This window comes from Sinocyclocheilus grahami, unplaced genomic scaffold (assembly GCF_001515645.1).
Source record: "Sinocyclocheilus grahami isolate Dianchi unplaced genomic scaffold, SAMN03320097.WGS_v1.1 scaffold219.1, whole genome shotgun sequence".
Lineage (NCBI taxonomy): Eukaryota > Metazoa > Chordata > Actinopteri > Cypriniformes > Cyprinidae > Sinocyclocheilus > Sinocyclocheilus grahami.
This window is the reverse complement of record NW_015505398.1, coordinates 1854357-1875768: the sequence shown is the minus strand read 5'-3', so window position 1 is coordinate 1875768 and position 21412 is coordinate 1854357. Positions and strand designations below refer to the sequence as shown.

At 38.2% G+C, this 21412-nt stretch overlaps 2 protein-coding genes across 6 annotated transcripts in view; both read right to left on the bottom strand.

Annotated features, from left to right (window-relative positions):
* The window catches only part of hdac8 (histone deacetylase 8), a 37591-nt gene extending 31782 nt beyond the window's left edge, over window positions 1-5809 (bottom strand). For both annotated transcript variants that reach the window (XM_016287208.1, XM_016287207.1), the window contains exons 1-4: window positions 5571-5809; window positions 4968-5020; window positions 4738-4868; window positions 3363-3504 (exon numbers count right to left, since the gene is read on the bottom strand). In XM_016287208.1, coding sequence (XP_016142694.1) covers window positions 3363-3504; window positions 4738-4868; window positions 4968-5020; window positions 5571-5684 — 440 coding nt within the window. In that variant the 5' untranslated portion in view covers window positions 5685-5809. The remainder of the gene's footprint in view (window positions 1-3362; window positions 3505-4737; window positions 4869-4967; window positions 5021-5570) is intronic.
* Window positions 5810-5908: 99 nt separating this feature from the next.
* On the bottom strand, window positions 5909-20728 carry phka1a (phosphorylase kinase, alpha 1a (muscle)). Of its 4 annotated transcripts, none has more exons than XM_016287202.1 (33): window positions 20340-20728; window positions 19037-19195; window positions 18467-18514; window positions 17493-17661; window positions 16857-16939; window positions 16671-16751; window positions 15820-15918; window positions 15555-15701; window positions 15399-15452; window positions 15159-15281; window positions 14548-14643; window positions 14332-14439; window positions 14138-14216; window positions 13900-14034; window positions 13640-13749; window positions 13268-13412; window positions 13088-13166; window positions 12828-12991; window positions 11856-12026; window positions 11127-11215; window positions 10883-11031; window positions 10647-10800; window positions 10385-10464; window positions 10216-10294; window positions 9343-9472; window positions 9137-9238; window positions 8902-9017; window positions 8718-8756; window positions 8332-8376; window positions 7323-7484; window positions 7140-7193; window positions 6848-7048; window positions 5909-6758 (listed from the first exon to the last, which is right to left on the bottom strand). In XM_016287202.1, exons 1-33 carry the CDS (start codon window positions 20415-20417, stop codon window positions 6585-6587), a joined length of 3702 nt encoding a protein of 1233 aa, XP_016142688.1. In that variant the 5' UTR covers window positions 20418-20728; the 3' UTR covers window positions 5909-6584. The 4 variants fall into 4 exon arrangements, with proteins under 4 accessions (XP_016142688.1, XP_016142690.1, XP_016142689.1 ...); XM_016287204.1 differs by having other exon boundaries at window positions 12921-12991; XM_016287203.1 differs by lacking the exon at window positions 8718-8756.
* Between the last annotated feature and the right edge of the window lie 684 nt (window positions 20729-21412).

Below are 21412 nucleotides of genomic sequence, written 5' to 3'. Positions count from 1 at the left end.
ATCGATATATCGATACTTTGGATCGATACGCCCATCCCTACGAGACGCACAGGGCGCATAAGCAGCGCGCAGAACGATCACTGCCAACCGAAAACCATTTTTAAAAAGGCGCCTCTCACTGCAAAAACCGCGTTCTGTGTGATCGGGGCCTAAAACGTAAGTCTCTTAATATTAACTACTTGTTTATTGAACTGTTGTATAAAATCAATATCACATTTGTAATCATGCTTACTTTTGGAGAAAAAAAAACGGCACTCTTCGTGTGATATTAACTATATATGATATGATATAAAGATATACATTTTCTGCCCCATATCTTAAATTATGTGATATTTCTTAATGCATTTTAATAGACTGATTCATGCAGTGAAAGAAAGCACTCTAAATGCGCACGCGCACTAGTCTAACCTGCTAGACTTCATCACCTAATGTATGCGTGCACTCTGTAGGTGTTTTGCATTTGCTTTTCGCGATATACTCAAAATATCAAATCGCACATTGTTAAAACAACAATTACGATATTATGGCAGACCATGCATATCGCACACCCCTATGTTTAGATTTTTATAATGCATTGTCTTCTTATCGATACACCAGTTCACAATTAAAGCTCTGCATGTTTGCAGGGTAAAAACATGGGTCGATTTTCGCATTGGTCTGAACTTTAAACAAAACAGCAGTTTAATTGAAAATGCTCATTCATTCTCTGCCAGCAGGTGGAGCGTTTGGTAGAAATATAACTGTTTCCCCGGTAACAGCAGAACACAAAGCAGCGCTGCACCGGACTTTAAACCTGCAGCGCTTGTGTTTATTCAATGAAATCATAATGCTAGCATTCTGAAGTTTAATCGTCACGTTCAGCCATATCGCAATTCTGGTCTTTCCATCCCCAAATTTAAGACTTCTTGAAATCATAATTAAGACTTTCTTGTACAATTTAAGACTTTTTAAGGCCTTAAATTTTATACAACTAAATGTAAGACTTTTTAAGACCCCGTGGAAACCCTGTAGTACTTATGTTAAAGGGATCATATGATGCGATTCAAATTTTTCCTTTCTCTTTGAAGTGTTACAAGCTCTAAAAAAAAAGTTAAGTCAACCACGCCTACCTAAAACGGCTCGTTCTAACACGCCCCCACATGTCTACGTCACGATGTAGGAAGATTTGCATAAGCTGCCCAAATGTTCACGCAAAGAAAAACGAAACTACTTTGTTTGGCCTTCCAAAAGAGGATGATATCCGCTTCATCATGCTTGGAGTTGATCTGTGCTGGTCGCTGAAGAAAACATCAACTTCGCGCTGTGGATCGGCGGATTGCCTTTCACCATGGACGAAGCGGAGTCCAGCCCGGGGTCGTCACATGTGGTTGCCACAAGCCCTCCGGATGCTCCTTCGTCGAATCTGCCGGCCGCCGCTCACTCAAGGCCGCCGTGTGTGACGCTGTGTTTCGTATATACATTTTCTGCCCCATATCTTAAATTATGTGATATTTCTTAATGCATTTTAATAGACTGATTCATGCAGTGAAAGAAAGCACTCTAAATGCGCACGCGCACTAGTCTAACCTGCTAGACTTCATCACCTAATGTATGCGTGCACTCTGTAGGTGTTTTGCATTTGCTTTTCGCGATATACTCAAAATATCAAATCGCACATTGTTAAAACAACAATTACGATATTATGGCAGACCATGCATATCGCACACCCCTATGTTTAGATTTTTATAATGCATTGTCTTCTTATCGATACACCAGTTCACAATTAAAGCTCTGCATGTTTGCAGGGTAAAAACATGGGTCGATTTTCGCATTGGTCTGAACTTTAAACAAAACAGCAGTTTAATTGAAAATGCTCATTCATTCTCTGCCAGCAGGTGGAGCGTTTGGTAGAAATATAACTGTTTCCCCGGTAACAGCAGAACACAAAGCAGCGCTGCACCGGACTTTAAACCTGCAGCGCTTGTGTTTATTCAATGAAATCATAATGCTAGCATTCTGAAGTTTAATCGTCACGTTCAGCCATATCGCAATTCTGGTCTTTCCATCCCCAAATTTAAGACTTCTTGAAATCATAATTAAGACTTTCTTGTACAATTTAAGACTTTTTAAGGCCTTAAATTTTATACAACTAAATGTAAGACTTTTTAAGACCCCGTGGAAACCCTGTAGTACTTATGTTAAAGGGATCATATGATGCGATTCAAATTTTTCCTTTCTCTTTGAAGTGTTACAAGCTCTAAAAAAAAAGTTAAGTCAACCACGCCTACCTAAAACGGCTCGTTCTAACACGCCCCCACATGTCTACGTCACGATGTAGGAAGATTTGCATAAGCTGCCCAAATGTTCACGCAAAGAAAAACGAAACTACTTTGTTTGGCCTTCCAAAAGAGGATGATATCCGCTTCATCATGCTTGGAGTTGATCTGTGCTGGTCGCTGAAGAAAACATCAACTTCGCGCTGTGGATCGGCGGATTGCCTTTCACCATGGACGAAGCGGAGTCCAGCCCGGGGTCGTCACATGTGGTTGCCGCAAGCCCTCCGGACGCTCCTTCGTCGAATCTGCCAGCCGCCGCTCACTCTAAGCCGCCGTGTGTGACGCTGTGTTTCGTTATGAAAGCGAAACTACTTTGTTTGGCCTTCCAAAAGAGGACTCAACTAGAAATCAGTGGTTAAGTTGTATTTACAACACTGTTCCAGAACAGTTCAACCCAAATATTCAGATGTGTGCAGCACATTTTATGGAGGACTGTTTACTGATCCTGGAAGAGTAGACTACAATGTCGGCTGTTCTGACTCACAGACTGTAAGTACGTTTTCATATTTAAAGAATTTGCCACTGATGAATCAAACGCAAGTTTTGAGCAGTGTAGAGTAGCGCTTGTTGTTTGTCATTTCTCCGATCACAAATGCAGACATGGTTTTATGTTTACGCGGCGATGTAACGCAATTCGTAAAAAGACAGCATAAGTCATTATAATCCGTAATTATGTCCCCACTGGATGCAACAAATGCCTCGTTTATAATGGGTTTTAATGTTTTTGTCTCGTCGCTCCGGCCGGACAGGGCATCAGAGTATGGTAAGGCATAATCACAGTGCACTGGATAGCTGGCCAATCAGACCAATGAGCTTTGTAAAAATCTACGTGTTTCAGAAATGCGGGACATAGAGGAGAAACAACAATGTACAGTATGTGGAAAATAATGTGTTTTTTGAACCTTAAACCGCATAAACATTTCATTATACCAAATAATGTTCTTTTTAGCAACATATGACCCCTTTAAAGATGCCACTGGCATCTCCGTGATTGATGTGGACGTGAAACACAAGAGGGTGGGCACAAGGCCTGTTGTGCCGAATTACTTCTTGGCGTGATGCCACCCTCCGGCCCAATTGATGGCCACATCACACTTTCCATCCAGCAGATTCTGGGCAGCAGTCAGAGTGGCTCCTCCAACGGCAGCGGCGTAATCAAAAATACCCTCCACCACCGGACAGTCATAACCTGAACAAAAGAGAGCGACAAGAGGGAGGTTGATAAGACAGAGGGACAATGGGATGGGGTGTAGAGAGGAAAGTGAGAGGAAAGATACTGATGGAGAGGGAGAGTGAGAAAGAACAATAAACACTGAGCTACATTAAAATAGATCCTTTGGCAAGAGCTTTGTTTTGCCCTCAAAAACAATAACACTATTCTCTATCCCTGGAGATTAGTATGAAGTGTCAGTTTGTCAGGCATTTAAATTACACATGGCTGTGATCCAGTACAAAAATTAAACACTGATTGTAATAACTGGAACTTCTGAGAAAGATTAAAATGTAATACTGCCCACTGCTGTAAGCAAGAGGAAACTGCATGCACTAAAATAAGGGACACTACTAGCTAGCTTGGCTGGCCAAAAGTGTATAGACACCTATTTCAAATTCAGAGGGTTTCAAACTGGGGTCTAGGGACCACCAGTGGGACGAAAGGGAGTGAAAGGTGTTAAAAATCTATTTTTAGTACTGTCACATTTAACATGTATAATTTTAAATCATTTAGATCAATGAAATGATTTCTGAAATCATGAAATTAAATGGGATTGTATCTATTAAACAATTTTTAACAGTAAGAAATACCAAAACCAAATTTGAATGATTTAGTTTGCTCACTGAAGGTTTATGGTAGTAGTTCTCAAATTCTTTGGCCCTGAGGCCCCCCACTGCTCAAGACAATATTGAGAGGTCCACTCATGTAGAGTAGGTGCCTCCTACATGCTGTAATGGTGACAAAGCTGCTTGGTTACAAACCTTTTATCAACAGATTAACCAGGATATTTACATATATTCACTAGGAGAATAATACCCAGTGATTTTCTAATGTTATTTTTGCTTGGAATGCCCATCCCTAATTAATAATAATAACTGTATTTACATCACATTATTTTTTTTAGCACAGAGTATACGTTTTTTTTTACATGAAATATATAGCTATATAGCTGCTTTTATATTTAAAGAAAAGGAGTCTCTTGCAAAGGGTTTGTTATATTTTAGGGGCCTTGTAATCAAACCATTTAAAACACCTGCTTTATGAAAATTTAAGCAAAAGTCACGCAATTGTCTTTCAAGCCAGGCCAATCTGCCCAACATCACTGATGCTCGTGTCTTAATTCCTGCAGCCGGAAACAATGGTTGTCCATATACTCTTGGCCATGCAGTAGAGTAATCATGGGCCTAATCATATGAATTCAGGTCTCACCCAGTCCAAAGTCAACAGACTGAGGATCATCATTGTCCCCATCCTGGCTGATCTTGTGCAGGTGCTGTAGGTAAGAGTCTGTGTGAAACACGGCCATCTCCTCTATTGAAGCCACATGTGGCTTCACCACCCTAAAACACACACACACACACACAACAGTTTCAATGCCATAAACACCAGTTAACATTATTTACTGAAAAATGCTGAGTATACGCATAATCTTCACACACCTCATGTATTTTAATAAACCATACGCCTCAATCAATGAATGCACCATGCTCGCCTGTGAGAGAAAGAGGGAAATTAAAGAAAACCAACCAACCATATTACGTTACTCATCTATATTTTAGGCTTCGAGTTAAAAAAAATTACAATAATACTGTGTAGTACCACGGTACTGTGACGGTTTCAGAAAATACATTCAAGAATGTGTTTTCATATTCCATGGTTTATGCAGGCTGTGTGCATTTGCTTGTGGATTTGAAACTTATATGGATGTTACATAGCACCTAGACCTCAGTTATCATGAAAAAGCCAGGACATTTCTGTTTTGACAATATGGGACCTTTAACACATTCGTGTACATGGTATTTATATGATACTCCAAAATAATTAAAAGAATTCCACGGTAATACAAATGGTAGCGTTAACGTTACATGTCAATAACACGTTATTTTTGCATTAGTATCAAACCAGCTAGACCAAACGCGCTTCTTTCTCATGTTCATGTCTCTACATATACGGTAATATCCACTATGAAGCACCTGCATGAAGCCAGAGGTGTGTTTTGGGAGTGTGTGTGTGTGTGTGAAGTAAAGTGCAGTTCATCTCACCCGGTTCGGCACTTTAGACAGCGAGTCGCATGTTTGGATGTACTCCGGACTGTACACATACACCACGCTGCGATTTCTGCTTTTATCATCATTACTCTCGCTTTTATCACTCATTTAAAATCAAACTATTAAAATCAAAGCACCTCAATAAATCGATACAGAGCCTTTCGGTGCGCTCTGGCTGTTCCGCCACAGCAACAAACGTCCGTTATTTCAAAATAAAAGCCCGGATTTTAAACAAGAACCACTGCTCCTCATCGAGATACTGTAATGATGTGTGCTGTTTTGGCTTTGCTCTTTTCTGATAGGAAACCGCAAAAATCCACAAATGTCTGGGTAATTCAATAAGTAAAATAATTTTATTTAAATTTCATTTTCATTGTTTTGTAATTTTGAGAGCAAAATAAAAGTTACTATGCAATAATGGCTTCTTGAAGTACATGCAAACATCTACTACTGGATGATAACAGAGCTGTAAAGACAACAAATGCAAGTCTAAAACACTAATGTAAAATACTATACACAAGTAGTCACCTGTAAACACAATACATTCTTAGTTTATGCAGTATAGCTCTTCATTTGTGTTGGCAAACAAAAAGAACAAAACTGAGTTTCATGCTTAATAGCCCTTAGTCAGGATAGACACTATACTGAATCTTACTCCGATTTGCCTGTATGAGGACAAACTATCAGTCTTGACATGCACTTTATAACTTTCACCAATACATTTCCACTGTATTTCCATTCCTCATAGCCCTTGTCAAAAATCAAATATGGAGCTACCCTGACTTAAAGGTCTATGGAAAACCTATATTAGGACTACTGAATGACAACACCATCAAACCACAAACTACCAAAGCATGTGGTCAACATCAAGCTTATTCATTCTTGTTTAAAACGGTTGCGGATTTTGCTTTCACTCTCAAACTCACACAAACACCTAAATAACTGCTCTAAAATAGTGGTCTCTTTCTCTGTACAATCAAAACTATACTATTTAAAAACTTCATGATATCACTGTACAGTACAGGCGCCACTAGGCAGGAAGTCCTGGACGTAGCTAGCCACAGCTTTAGTGAGGTAAGTCATGGTGCCAAAGCGACCGCTGGGTGCAGTGTCATACAGGAGCCGGCAGATGCCCGTAGAGTGATCCTTTTCTAAAATACTGTCCTCTGCACCAAGATCCTTCTGCAGCAGCGAAAGGAAATGAATTAACATTTGATGATAATAAATACCAGGTGAAATCATGTTACTGAAAACATTTCAGATACCCATACCTGGTCCTTGTAGAACATGTCATTGGCAATGTGAACTATCTTCTCTATGTGGATGATGCTGCCAATGCTTTGAATGTCCACATCAGCCAGCATTGTAAGTACCAGGATCCCTTCGACCAGCAGCTGCCTATATTCAGGCTGAGGGACACGGTTCAGCACCCTTTCCACATGTACCGCAAACTTAATCTCACCCGGGGTCATCTGGAGAGAGGGAGAGATACAGTCAGTGCCACAGAAAGCAATGAGAGGAACTGGTGAAGTGGTTTTTAAGACAATTTTAATGGTCCTAAACCTCTCTTGTAGTAGAAGATGGGAGCACAAAGCCTTCTATTGAAAGGCCATGACACTGTGGGCAAAAAACAAACAAACCAATAAATTAATATAGTCCACTCTTCTGCATAAAAAACTTTTGCTGTGTGTTTTACAGTCCATTTAATGTTATTAGCATAACAATTTCCTCTCAAATTCTTCCAACCTTCTGCAGAATCTTCCAGACTTTTTGATAGAAGCCTACAGGAACTCTGTTGAGCGCACCATCAAGCCTTCTTCTGCGCAGCCACTGGCCCTGCCGACTGTCTCGGGACGCACCAACACTGATTGAGCTGTCAAATGCATCGATTGAAGGCATTCGGTACCTCTGCAAGTCACAAATTATTAGCACAGGTCAATCTCTGTGCACAACGATCTGTGAAACTGCTTGGTAGTAAGACATACTAGTGATGCACCTTTAAACAACAAAATTATGCCTATTAGGCAACTAATAAAAACAGCTGTTGACTTAAGAAACTAAATTACAAGTAGGTCATCCCTTTGCCTTCAGAACTTGTAATTCTTGCATAAATGTCATTCAAGTATTGAACAGTGTATTTGTATATTGCAACACTACTCAAGACATGAAGAAAATGTATATCGGTTTCAAAAAACTAAATCTGGGAAGGCATGTGACTTCATTCTGGTGTTTACTGACACCAAGTTTGACTTGATTTAATAACATGGTTAAGGGAAGTAGCATCCTGGTATATAGGAACATCATTACAGAAAGGTGGTGGGAATGTGGAGCATCTAGTTTATTACAATAACTTTGTATTTCTTGGCCAAATAATGTGTGCAGAGATTATGTATTTTTGTAGGCTAACCCAAAAGTCATGATCCCAACTTTTATGAATTTTGAAGCCTAAATACAACTGCCAGAAGTAGAAACCTAAACATAGACTAAAAATGAACTATATCACAATCACATGACCGAAATCCTTTCAATCTTAATTTTAAATCTACAAGTTGGAATTTTTGAGTTTGAATAGTTTGCAAGGGTGCAACTATAAACACAGAGGATGTGTGGACTAATAAAAGGCTGACTAGTAGTAAGCCGATAAGTTTTCCTTTTCAATGCTGAACAGGTAAATTTATCTACTTACTAGTCTGCCTTTTATTAGTTTACCACACCCGTTTACCTGTTCAGTGACTTTTAAGAACTGAGAACTTACCCCTGACTCCACGTGCTCAGTGTCGAAGGATTGACCTGAAAATGTCTACAAAGGGAAAAGACAGACAGCAATGGGGGTAGTCAGTTTTATGAACTTCCTACATGACGAAAAAATCTTTTAAGCCTCATTCAACAACTATATTCACATCACCTGTGGAATTAAACACCTTGTCATGCACCTTCAGACCCCATGAAACCTGTATATTCTCCTTCATGTGACACACAGATTCAAACTTCAGATGTACCATGGATTTCCACAGCATTAAGATAATTAACCCACCAAATTAAGCAACTAATGTCAGTGTGTATCTTGACTTTGAGTTTCTGAAGTTAATTTGAGATTAGACCAGTACATGAGACTGAGTCACAGCTCATTAGACACATCACCTTACTTTGGATCGACCATGAAAGTTGAAGTTCTTCCAGCTGAAAATATTATATATATTAATATAACTATTAAACACAGAGTCATGACATATGTGGTCTCTATAATGTTCACACAACTTAATTTAATTGTGCCTTTGTAATATCTGGCCTCTGAATGCTTTTGTCAGGATGTATGGTCACCTACCATCTTCATGTCACTCTTCAGTTTGCTGATGCCTGCACGCTCACTCTTGGTAGCACCAACATTGCCGACCTCGTGGATGGAGATAAAAGGACTGGCGCCGGGCTCAACTGAACGAACTGAACAGCCAGCATGCACACATCCAGACAACCAAACCAATCATAGAATATTAGCTATCAATGCTAAACTCATATTTGTACACAAACTACACAACAGTAATTCTCATGAAGTCACTCACCACTTCTCTGAACACCAAATTCTTTGCCACTCAAAATGTGGTGGAGAAGATTCTTCAACTCGGAGGGACTCAGTTTCATCAGACTCTCAGTTGCCTCCTCACCTTTGACACACATAAAACATATAGTTTTTGCTTAGAAATTAAAAGCACATTCTCAGACTTCCTAAAATGCTCTATGAATACACGATGAATGATAAATGCAGTACCTGAGCAGTTTAGAGACTGGGCCAGCTCAGTTGCCATAACTTGAATGATGAGGCCAATCCTCAGCCGAAACATCTCACTGAACAAACTGGGCTGTGTTCTGATGATCATTGCTAGGTACACTATGATCTCCTAATGCATACACAAAAACAAACACTTATATTGAAAGCAAAAATGATCTCACACAAATTAAAAGATCAAAAAACTTTTGGTAGCACTTTAGTATAGGGACCGATTCTCACTAAAAACTAGTTGCTTATTAGCCTGCCTATTGTTAACATATTGGCTGTTTATTAGTATTTATAAAGCACATATTCTGCATGACCATATTCAACATCCCTAATCCTACCCAATACCTAAACTTATCAACTATCTTACTAACTATTAATTAGCAGCAAATCCGGAGTTTGAGGAAAAAGTCGTAGTTAATGGTTTCTTAATAGTGAGACTTGGGCCTTAAAATACAGTGACACCAAACATTTTATAAGCAAGGCCTGAATGGAATCAGTACGCACATAATTTCATAGAAAGTTTTATAGAATTTGAGATGTTTATGAAATATTTTGGCTAATTTGATTAATATTTGCACCATTGATATGAACATATTAGTCTCATAAAGTTGACAGATTTTATGTTTGCTTGGTCAAAGAATTTTCAGAAACTACTGTTCATAAGTTTAGGGTTGTTAAGATTTTTTTGTGTTTTTGAAAGAAATTATGATGCATTTCTATGAACTAGAAATCTTTTGTAAGAACATAAATGTCTTTACGGTCACTTCTGATCAATATAATGCATCCTTAATTTGTTAAAAGTAAATTTTGCTGACCCCAAACCTTTGAATGGTAGTGTCAAATCAGTGTATGTTTGCATGTAACCTGTGTGAGGATGGCAACAGTAATGTCGTTCTCGCTGGCTTGATCAATAAGTAAGGCCAATTGGTCAGGTGGCAAAGGCCTGCAGAGAAACATCCAGATCACCCACATGCTAACAACATAGTACAGCATTTTGGTGTCATCTGCACTGTGAATGACTATGAAAACTCACGCAGTAATGGTCTTCTCTCTGGGCTCCGGTGGTAAACCCACTGTCAAGTGCTTTTGATGGGCCAGCAAATCTGAGCAGGCCTACAATCATGACCATCAGGCAAAATACAGAACAATTCATAAAGGATATACAATATAAACACATCCTGTGAATTTAGAGTGCCAATCTAACAAAAAGAGCATATGTAACATTTCTTGGAAAAGAGGAATGCAAATATCAGCCGATGTTATAGTTTCTTTTCCACAAGCATTTAAATCTTTACCCAGTCCAGTTCCTCCACTTTCTTGCGGAGCATGCCTGAAATCATACGGATGAGATCCCAGCAACGCAGATCTCCCGCCTTCTCATAGAGCTCCACCAGTAAACTCTCGACAGTGGTGACTTTCCCATGCAGCTGCGTGTCCCAGTCCATTCCCCTGTGAGAACACACATTAGACTGAATACAAAAAAGTATAGACAACTCTTATAACTTTGATCCAAATATGGCATTGGATTTACTTGTCTTTGAAAAGGATGTAGAGGATGTCGGCCTGGTCATGAAGGCTCCGAGTATCTTTAAGAGCCTGGACTAGACCGCTGTAGTCAATGCCGCCATGATGAGTGTCCCGAGGCAGGTTACACTCAGAGGACACGAGCACCTCGGGACTCTACAGAGATCAATGAAACATATTAAAAAGGTTTCTGTCCTCTCAGTTTTGCATTTTTAAAAGATCCTTAAAGATGTGTGTGTGCATATACACACATGACTTGTGCGTTGTTCTGGGAAATCTTTTAGATTAAGCGCAGGCTGAGGGGAGTGGAAAAGTTTATTGGGAAGATACATGTTCACATCTGAAAACAGACAAGAAACAGAAAAAGACACAAAGAAATTAATGGAAAAGGTATAAAGACAAATGGTGTACACTTTGCCTTGTTAGACAGATGCCTAATTGATTTTGTGTTGCTATCAAACTAGTTTCTTTGTATTTTTATTATGCCTCTTGTTTTTTTTGTTTTTTTTTTAAAAAGGACAATTCTGTCATCATTTACTCGCCATCATGTCATTCTAAACCTGTACAAATTTCTTTCCCCTGTAGAAAAAAATATATTTTGAGAAATGTTTTGTCTTGTCCATACAATGGAAGTAAATGGTAATGAAATGACATGGTGGTAATTACATGATGACAGAATTAATTTTTTGTTGAACTATCCCATTCAAGTTAAAAAGGCATCAGGTATCTCGAACTGCTAATCTGTCAAAGCACTTGATGTAACCTGGCCACATAAAACTATACAGTTAAGCTTTTTAACTATTTTAATGTAACATCCTCCCATGCTTGCATTTTTACTACTGCAATGACATACGAGCAAAAAGACCAATTCATTGTTGATCAATTCCATTAAAGACTAGTTGTTGCATCCCTAAATATTACCCTTCAACAAGTATGATTTCAGTTTGAGCACAGCAGTGGTTGATATTGGTTCAGCTCACTGTGGATTTGGAGTTCCTTGGCTTTATTCATGAGAGACACCATCTCACGTGTCTTAGTGGCTGCAGCCTTGAAGCGACTAAGTCCTTTTGCCTGTGCCTCGACTCTGAGCCCCCGCTGAGGCACCGCTGCAGTCAACAGCTGGTCTAGGTATTGTGCTAGATCATCTGTATCTGAGAAAAAATGGTTAGGAATCAGGATTTGAAAGAAAGACATGAAAAAAAGAGAGTTTGTTGGATTGGAGGCGACAATAAGCAGCAAGACATTCAAGGAAAGCATTTAGCAATGCACCAAACTAAAGTGCTTTTGTGACATTTCAGCCTACAGTCCAAGTGTAAATGCATTCCTTAGAGAATAATTCAAGCTTGATAACCCAGACTGTTCATTTGAAATCAATCCTCCATTTCATTCCTCACCAGAAATGCCATAGACCCTTGAATAAAATGCAAAAGAAATTAATATAAAAAATGCATACATTTTGAGCAAAATAATGCTGTTTTCACACTGCAAATGATCAACATAAAAATCACAATGATAACACAACTTGCAATGATGGCAGAGAAAAAAGGCTGAGATGCCAAAGTAAACCAGAAGAGTCGAAGGTCAGAGATGTGTAAATGTTTCCTGCAGAAAATTCCTCATTATGCAAACTGTTTAGATCATTTAGTTACAAGGTCTCCCTAAAGACTGGATTCAAAGAGATCCAAATAAATAAAATTTGGGAACTTTTATGCTAAAAATGTTGTCTATACCTAAAAAGGTAAAGTAAAATGCATGAAAGAGGAAAATGCAAATGATTCCTAATAAATAAAATAATACAAAACACAAAGAACTAAGAGTTTATCAATGTGAGCTATTCAAATCACAACCCTAAATCAAGGACTTCATCTCCAAAATGACCAACATCAGTATTTGACCAATTCAGAAGTCATCGTCAAACAAAATCTCTTCATCAGGATATTATTTCCCCTTACCATCATGGAAGTTCAGGTCATGCACAGCACCTCTAAAGCAGCCGTCCTCAACATCATCATCTTCATCCCAGCCCCTATTGGAGCGTGTCTTACCACTATCGAGGAAGCTCAAATGAGCGCAACAAGATGTGGTCAGGAACTCCGATAACTTGCCGGTCTGGATCCTAGCAAAATTGAGAGCAGCAAGCAAGTAAGCCGAGACTGCCCTTGAAAATGTATTGTTGATGGCATTACATTTATTTGTAGCCTCATTGTCTGACCTTGCCCCTCCAAAGTACCCATCCTGTAGTTTCTTAAGGGTAGCCAGCACAGCAGGGTCCAAGTCTGTGTATTCATGGTCTAAGAAGTCACACAAAAAAATTGAGGAAAGAACTTCACACCTCACATTTAACATTTTTGGAGATGTCTCCACATTATCAGAGGTGCCAGTTTTCACTCACTAAGCATGGTCTGGGAAATGGGAAAGGTGACGGTAGGACGGCCAGTCATCCTCCAGCGAGAGGAGAGGTAGGACAGGTCAGTCCGCAACATTTCCACGATCATCTTGTTGTCCAGAGCCAGATAGAACTGCTGATGATCTATGAACTACAGGGAAGTAACAAACACAGAGAAAATAGGACAAATAATGTGAAAAGACAGAGAGAATATGAAAAACATTAGGCATTTAGTATACATTTTAAAAGCTGAGACTATTTTTCTCTGGCTTTCTGCCTCACCAACTTCTTTTATTTAACTTTTGCTGCATGACAATCAGTGGCTCTCTAAGTCAGCATAAGCCTCAAGCATGCCTATTTCAGCACATTATGAAGAACCTGAGGTGTGAAGCTAAAGATGGTGTTGCGGACGATGTACAGCTTGGAGGTTCCTAACACGCCAATCCTACGGTAAGGTCTGCCGGTCAGCCCCAGTCTCTCATTACGCCCTTAGAGAAAGATAAACACACACATGTATCTTAATTACATTTTTTTCTGCAAAAAAAATAAAATTTACAGCATTGAGTTATATATAATAGCATGTTTTGTATTTCTTCATACTAGTGTTAAGTGAGCCCTTATGGTGTACCACTTCCTACCTAGTCTAGCATAAATATGGCTGAGAACTCGAGATGGTTGCACTCTGATGGGGTGGATGTCTGCCACGGTCTCCACATCAATCCCATTCTTCTGCAGGAGTGCCTTAATATCCTCATTCTCAGCAAGGATGGACACTTGTCAGAACAAAATGCAAACATCAGGGTAAATTTGAAATATGCAATACATAACATGGAATAAAGTGTAAGTGGTTAAAACATTTTTTTTTTTTAAACATACCTTGTACAACAACATCTGGTTTAGGGATGGTAGAGAACCTGCGGTTTAAAGGGTCTATCTCTCCAGGAGCCAAAAAACCCTGGAATGGAAAGGAAAAGAGAATTTTGAGGTGTTTATCACACTTTCATAAATAGAACTTGGTACAAAGCTTTCAAAGAAGAAGTATAGCAAATACATGACCTATAACTTCTCACCTCTGCTAAAAGATTGCCCAGGACATAAAGGGACTGGCCCCACTTCAGAGGGCACTTTCCCATTGGGATCCTCTCCACCGTGTGTGGATTAACATACTCTTCATCCACCTGAAATCATTTAAAAAGTTGAATTCACATTAACCCAGTGATATTTCATTGCTATTCAGATTTTTATAAATAATCATCAGTTTAATTGGTTATGTAGGAATCTCTCACCTTATCTGGAGGTACACTATAGAGTTCAGGCAGCAGCCGTATTCCATCTTTCTGTTTGATCATGATACCTTCCAGAGCTTCCCGATACTCCTGAACCTGAGAGGACAGAAATGTGGAAATCCAACCTGCCTGCATCTGCAGCACAAACTTATTTTTAACCTCTAGAAAGTCTCTCTCAAGCTTTTTCTTTGCTGAAATCTCTAGACTAGTTACCAGAAAGCACCAGTATTATAAACTACATGAGTTTTACAATCTGAACAGACTCCAAGTTATTACAAAACTGTGAATCATACAGTAAACTCCTGCAGAGCCAAATGAAAACAATATGTGTTCGAAAATTTGTTCAAAATTAATAAACATGTTTAATATCATGCGACTGGATGGAATTATAGTTTAATGCCTATCATACACAAGACCATTTTCTGTGAAATCTGCCCAAAACCTGTATATTTTGTGATAATAGTAACTTTAGCCACATGTTGAAGCAAACGAAATTTAAACAACATATGCAAAATATATTGTAATTGGTTTTTAATAAGAAAACATCTTATCACATTTACATCACTCATATTTCCAGAACGAGACTGGCTAAAAATTCTGGATGAAATTACCTGCTCTGGACTGTTGATAAAGATGCCATCCAAGATCAGGTAGGTCCAGAAAAGTGGCCACTCACATTCAATGTTTTCAAAAAGTTTCAGCTCAGCAGATTCATAGTACAGCCTGTTGGGGTCCTATTGGAAAAAAAAGAGGACATGTATTTTTAAAAAAGTTAATTCAAATTAAAAAGATTAAATTTAGTTTATTAGAGACAATTTATCTATGTATTAAACACTGTGTGATATACTGACTTCTTTAGGAGTTTTGTGGCCATCTCTAAGGAAACGACAACAGCCATATCTTCCCTACAGACAAAAAGAGATGCAAGTGACAAATATACCCCATCCTACAGTGAGAGACAGACAAGCTGTTAAACAAGTTCCTCATGTCTGAGATCAAGTCCTGACCTGGAGCTTGGAGATAATTTCCTCCTTAGTGATATTGACTAACTCCATGTCTTCCACAGCAAAAGCTGGATATGAAATGATGGACAGGAGGCCAGCTTCCACCTCTTTAGATGTTGAAGCTCTGGGCAACATGGAGCTCAGAATAGACTTGAGTGGAATATGTGGTAGCAAGGAGATGGTAATCATTTTAATATGTTTTATCAAGTCAGCTGATGATGAAACATGCATAGGAAAATTCAGAGCACTACAACCTCTATAGCCTCACCTGACAGTGCTGGATATCATCTGCTAAGATATGAACCACAGAGTCAGGTCCCCCTTTGGCTCCAAATAGATTCAAGTCATCTAGGGCTTCGAGCGCTGCCTGCAGTTACAAAGGGTCCATTCAGGGGCTGTTACAGTATTCTGTCCTGGCAAGAATCTCAATTCAATGGTCACAACAAAGCCAATATTCATTCAGTGTGCACTGAAATCCAGGACCACAGACAACAAATTAGGCATAACCTTCTCTGCCAGAGATGACCTTTACTCTTATGTTCAGTGTTAAGATCATTGAGGCTGCCACAATTTAATTTTTACAGATTTTCTCAATTCAAACCAGTACATTGTATTAATTCCAGGTTAAGGGCTAGTTCCCTGACCTTAGAATGGTACTCAGTCTTCAAGGACAGAGAAAGAACAACTAGAACCTTTCTGTTCTGAGCAAAGTGTCACAACAGGAACAAACAGAAATGACACAAGCTGGCAGGGAAAGCTGGGAAGTAACATTAATACCAGAGAGGCCATGTTGAGGTTACATTGGGTCACATTAATATGCGGTGTTCATGAGTGCACGGCATGTCTGCGATCTGAGAATTCTCAGCTGCTCAGAAGAGGACTGACAACATTAGGTAGAAGTGTGTGAGTGTGAGAGAAAGAGAATGACAGAAAGAAGGACATTTCTTTTGTTTATTTTGTTTCATTAAACTCACTTTAGCCATCCCGATTGAGCTGGTCTGAGAATTCTCAGCTGCTCAGAAGAGGACTGACAACATTAGGTAGAAGTGTGTGAGTGTGAGAAAGAGAATGACAGAAAGAAGGACATTTCTTTTGTTTATTTTGTTTCATTAAACTCACTTTAGCCATCCCGATTGAGCTGGCATTAAGCTCGGGGATCCCCTGATTGGTTTTGTCTCCTCTCTCCCACATCCCATAGTCCTGAACAATTATAGGAGAAAATGCCAGTTAGAGAGACAGAGTGTTAATTACAGACTAAAACACACAAACATATAAGGCCTATGTGATCGATAGTAAGTGACTTACAGCCACTTTGTATGCAGATTCAATGTAAAACAGCAGATTTTGGACCACATCCACCTCGTCCTGAGTGTACACAATGTGCAGCCCTAAAAAGACACAAGACATGGCAAAGGATATGTGGGAGAAGATCCAATAAATGCTAGGATCAGTAAACTAACAGTGTCCAATCAGCCTCCAGTATTTCTCCCCTAGCAGGTTTTCTATGACTAGTTAGGCATAGTTAGTTTAGGGCTGTACAATCACAACAAAAATCATAATCGTTGGTTATTTCCCTTTCATTTTGATTGGTTTTGGTCGTTAACAGAATTAAAGATACAGGTAACTCACAAATTAAAATTCTGTCATCAGTCTGTCAATCTGTTTGATTAATCCAAATAGTAATCCATGCGAATCAAGTGGATTAATTCGATTGCATTGTGCTTACTTGTTCTCATGAATCAAGCAAGCAAGTTTGAGCCTCAGTTTACCATATTTGATAGGCTCCGTGTATGTGTGTTGATCAAAGTCTATATAATCTTTATTATTTATTTGATTACTTGTGCAAGCCTACTAAAGACTATATCACCTGGACAAAAAGAGGAAAAAGGAAGAAAACTTGCACACTTTTAGAGGCGAGTTCTAAAGCGAGACCTGGAGTACCTGAGGCAGTCATCTGAGCCAGGAAGAGAAGATAGACCGAGGTGGCGTCGAGCTGGAGATGCCCCCATTCCCTGTCACCCACCACAGTGGCACAGGTCTTGGTGTTGTACTTGGCGTGGAGGCTGTCCAAAGTGTTCTTACTGTATTTGAACTTCTCCACTTTGTCCAGCTGCATTGATAAAATGTAGGAGGACAAGAGAGAGCACTTTAGAGCACAAAAGAACACTTTAGACAATATATAATAGACAAAGTGACACACAATTGAAGCATGAGACTGACAGATTGCATAACCATGCACGCACATTTGTATAGTTGGGTGCACATCTTCATGTACACTACAGTTTAAAAGTTTGGGGTATGTAAGTTTTTTTTTGCTCACCAAGGTTGCATTTATTTGATCAAAAAATACAGTACAAACAGTAAAACTGTAAAATATTATTATAATTTAAAATAACCATTTTATAATTTAATATATTTTTAAATGTAATTTATTTCAGCGATGGCAAAGCTGATTTTGCAGCACCATTACTCCACTCTTCAGTTTCACATGATTCTTCAAATGATGCTGATTTGGTGCTCAAGAAACATTTCTTATTGTCAATGTTAAAAATAGTTAACCGTTTAATATTTTTTTGGAAAGTAAAATATATATTTTCAGGATTCTTTAATACATTTTAAAAGAACAGCATTTATTTGAAATAGATGAAAATACCGAATAAAATTATTAATTTCTTTAAAAAAAAAAATCTTACTGACCCCAAACTTCAGAAGGGTAGTGTATGCATGCATGTTTATTGGCTTATGGCCTAAATTACAGGCAGATAAACAGAATGGTAAATAAAACGTAAATAAAAAAGGAAGGTGCTATAAATGACTGTTTTGGAATGTACAGACAAGTCTGGCAGTTGTAGATCTTACTACTGTATCTTTTTTATTTGTTAAGCATGTAGTGTGGAGGCTGAGGGTTAATGTACCTGTCGCATGATGCACTGAAGAATTCCCCTCATTAACTTCACCACACTCTGAAAGAAGAAAAAAAGAGATCAAGACACACAGACTGCCTTTAAAAACAACACTTGGACACATGCTCAACTGTGACCTTTCAGCTCTTCATTTAATAGCACAGGCAAGAGTAACATGACACACTTCAGAGCCACTGTAAAGAGTCAGCTTAGATACACTGACACATACACAGTCATGAAAAGACAACTGACCTTTCTTTAAAAAAAAACATGCATGGCAGTATATAATACACTACATTGGACGTGGTGAATATTTTGGTATGCTTTTAATGTAAGATCATTCAAATGAAACACCAGTTGCCACACGTCCTCATGTGATCACAAATATTCATCCAGCAGACCATAATGAGTCTGTGGGTTCTTTCTGGGTTATGTATAATATGTTCTCATGAACAAATGTTGTTACTAAACAAATATCTTAAAAGCTGTACTGGATTAATAAGAGTACTCAATCAGTTCATTCAGGTAACAACAGAATCAATACCAACGCACTGCCAAAAAAAAAAAAATCCCAATTTGTACCTGCTCAAGCTCATAGGCTTTAGCCTTGTCTTCATCGCGGTCTGCGTTCTTCCTGTAAGCCAAGCTGAGAGCCCAGACAGACAGGATGCTGTAGACATTGTCCCTCACCCAGGCATCAGGCTGCTCTTTGCTTGCTGGTAACAGACCTGTCACTGGGTCCTACAAGTTATCAATACAGCTAGTTAAAAATATCCAGTGCTCCAGGTACTGCACTATATGTATAATAAATATGCAAGCATTACTTTTACCACATAAATGCAAACTATATACTATAACTATAACTATATATATATATATATATATATATATATATATTGCATAACCATGCATGCACATTTGTATATTTGGGTGTATATTTGTATATTATAACTATATATAAAACTATATATTATGTAATCTACCATTCAAAATTTAAGGCTTAATTTGAAAATTAAGCTTAATCATCACAGGATTAAGTTATATTTTAAAATATATAAAAATAGAAAACATTTCGTTAAATTGTAATAATATTTCACAATATTCCTTGTTTTATTGTAGTTTTCATCAGCTTAATGCATTGGAGAGCATAAGAGACTTTTTAAATAGTACTGTATATACACCCGTGTAAGAAATTACATTTGGATTTATTTTCACGGGCAGTTTTCCCTTGTGAAGGTACATTATTTTATCCACATAAAAACACGCAGCATGTCTTTTACTTAAGTCAAATACTTGAAATGAATTCAGAATTAAATAGTAAATAATTCAATACACTATCCCCCGGTTTCACAGACCAGGCTTATGCCTAGTCCCAGACTAAAATGCAAGTCTGAGCGGTTTAAACTGAAAGAAATTTGCAGACTGATCTTAAAATATATCAGTGTCTTTGTTTTGTCTCAAGATGCACACCAGTAATGTTTCCCCCCTAAGCCACGTTTATAAAAAATCCCTTAAATGTCCTGATTGAACTATGACCTTATCCTGGTTTAGTCTAAGCCCTGTCTGTGAAACCAGCCCTATAAATGAAATAAATTCAGAATAATTAGTAATTAACAAATTAAGAGTTTTTTTTATTTTATTTTATTTTGGTGGCAAAAGCCATGCCCCTGATATAACATACACTTGCAGACTATCTTTTTATACATAAAAATAGTACGTTTTTAACACAACACCAAACTGCACTACTCTTCTCTCTACATTAATAAAAACCCAAGAACTATGCTAGCTCAAATATATCTACATATAAAGAATGAAGCCATGTTTAGTAAAAACACAAACTATTTAGTGAAGCCTCAACAGTTGAAAGCAGTAGAAATGCACTCACTTGGTGACGCAGAATAGTCTGATTAACTATCCGCGCGTAGTTGTCAAGTTTAACTCCAGAATTGCTGCGACTCCTCATTTTAGTTCTTAGCAAGTTTGCGAAAAACCTTTATGATTTATGGACGAACATGAAACCAAGTCGCCGAACGGCTGCATGGTGTTTAGAAACGCTCGCGCTGCATGCCCAAACACTGGGATCTGCTCTCGCAGTGTTTTACAATACGTGTTTTTTCCGACTAAAGCTCGCGTAGAGTCGGTGCATATAAACAAACCCGATCACGTAAAGCCAATAAATCCGGAAGGAAAGTAAATTATTCGTGCACACTCGCGATTATACTGAAGCCAGTTACAGTCTGCTGGGAGGATCTTCCTACTTTTCAAAATAACACCAGTGAGTGAGTTTATGTAGCATACATTCATAGCGACAAACTTTTTTTTTTTAAAGGAAACCCGTTTATGAACTAGTCTGAAAAAGCTTAGGGTGACCGAGTAAGGTCGTAAAAACTTTAACCTCAAAAATTAATAATAATGCACATCTTGTTAAAATAGAGAGGACATCACATTCCTTTGCATTGACATGAGTAGCCTATCTAATGATATTTGGACAAACAAAAATAAAGATTTGGCTTTTTTTATTATAGCCTACCGTTTAAGAACGAGAATTAAAAATTCACAAACAGATTTAAAGTTTAGACATTCAGTTTAAAATGTAACTGATGCAAGAAAGAAAAAAAATGAATATATAAAATACTTAAAATCTATTGTTAATTCTAGGGATGCACGATATATCGGCCACCATATCGGTATCGGCCGATAAATGCTCATTTTTTACACGTGTAATGATGTCCAGTGACTTGTTTGCATTATTTATGCATAATTTTATTTATTTGTAAGACTTTTTTATGACTAAATTTGGTAATGGGAGAGTAAAAATATTTTTGAAACATACACCGTTCAAACTAGGCTGCTTATGTTGAAGTGTTTGGGATGTGGCTTTTAATGATGAGACCTTTTTTTGTAATCAGGCTCTCAAAAAGTATATAACAATTTGGATATAGATTTATCGGCCAACAT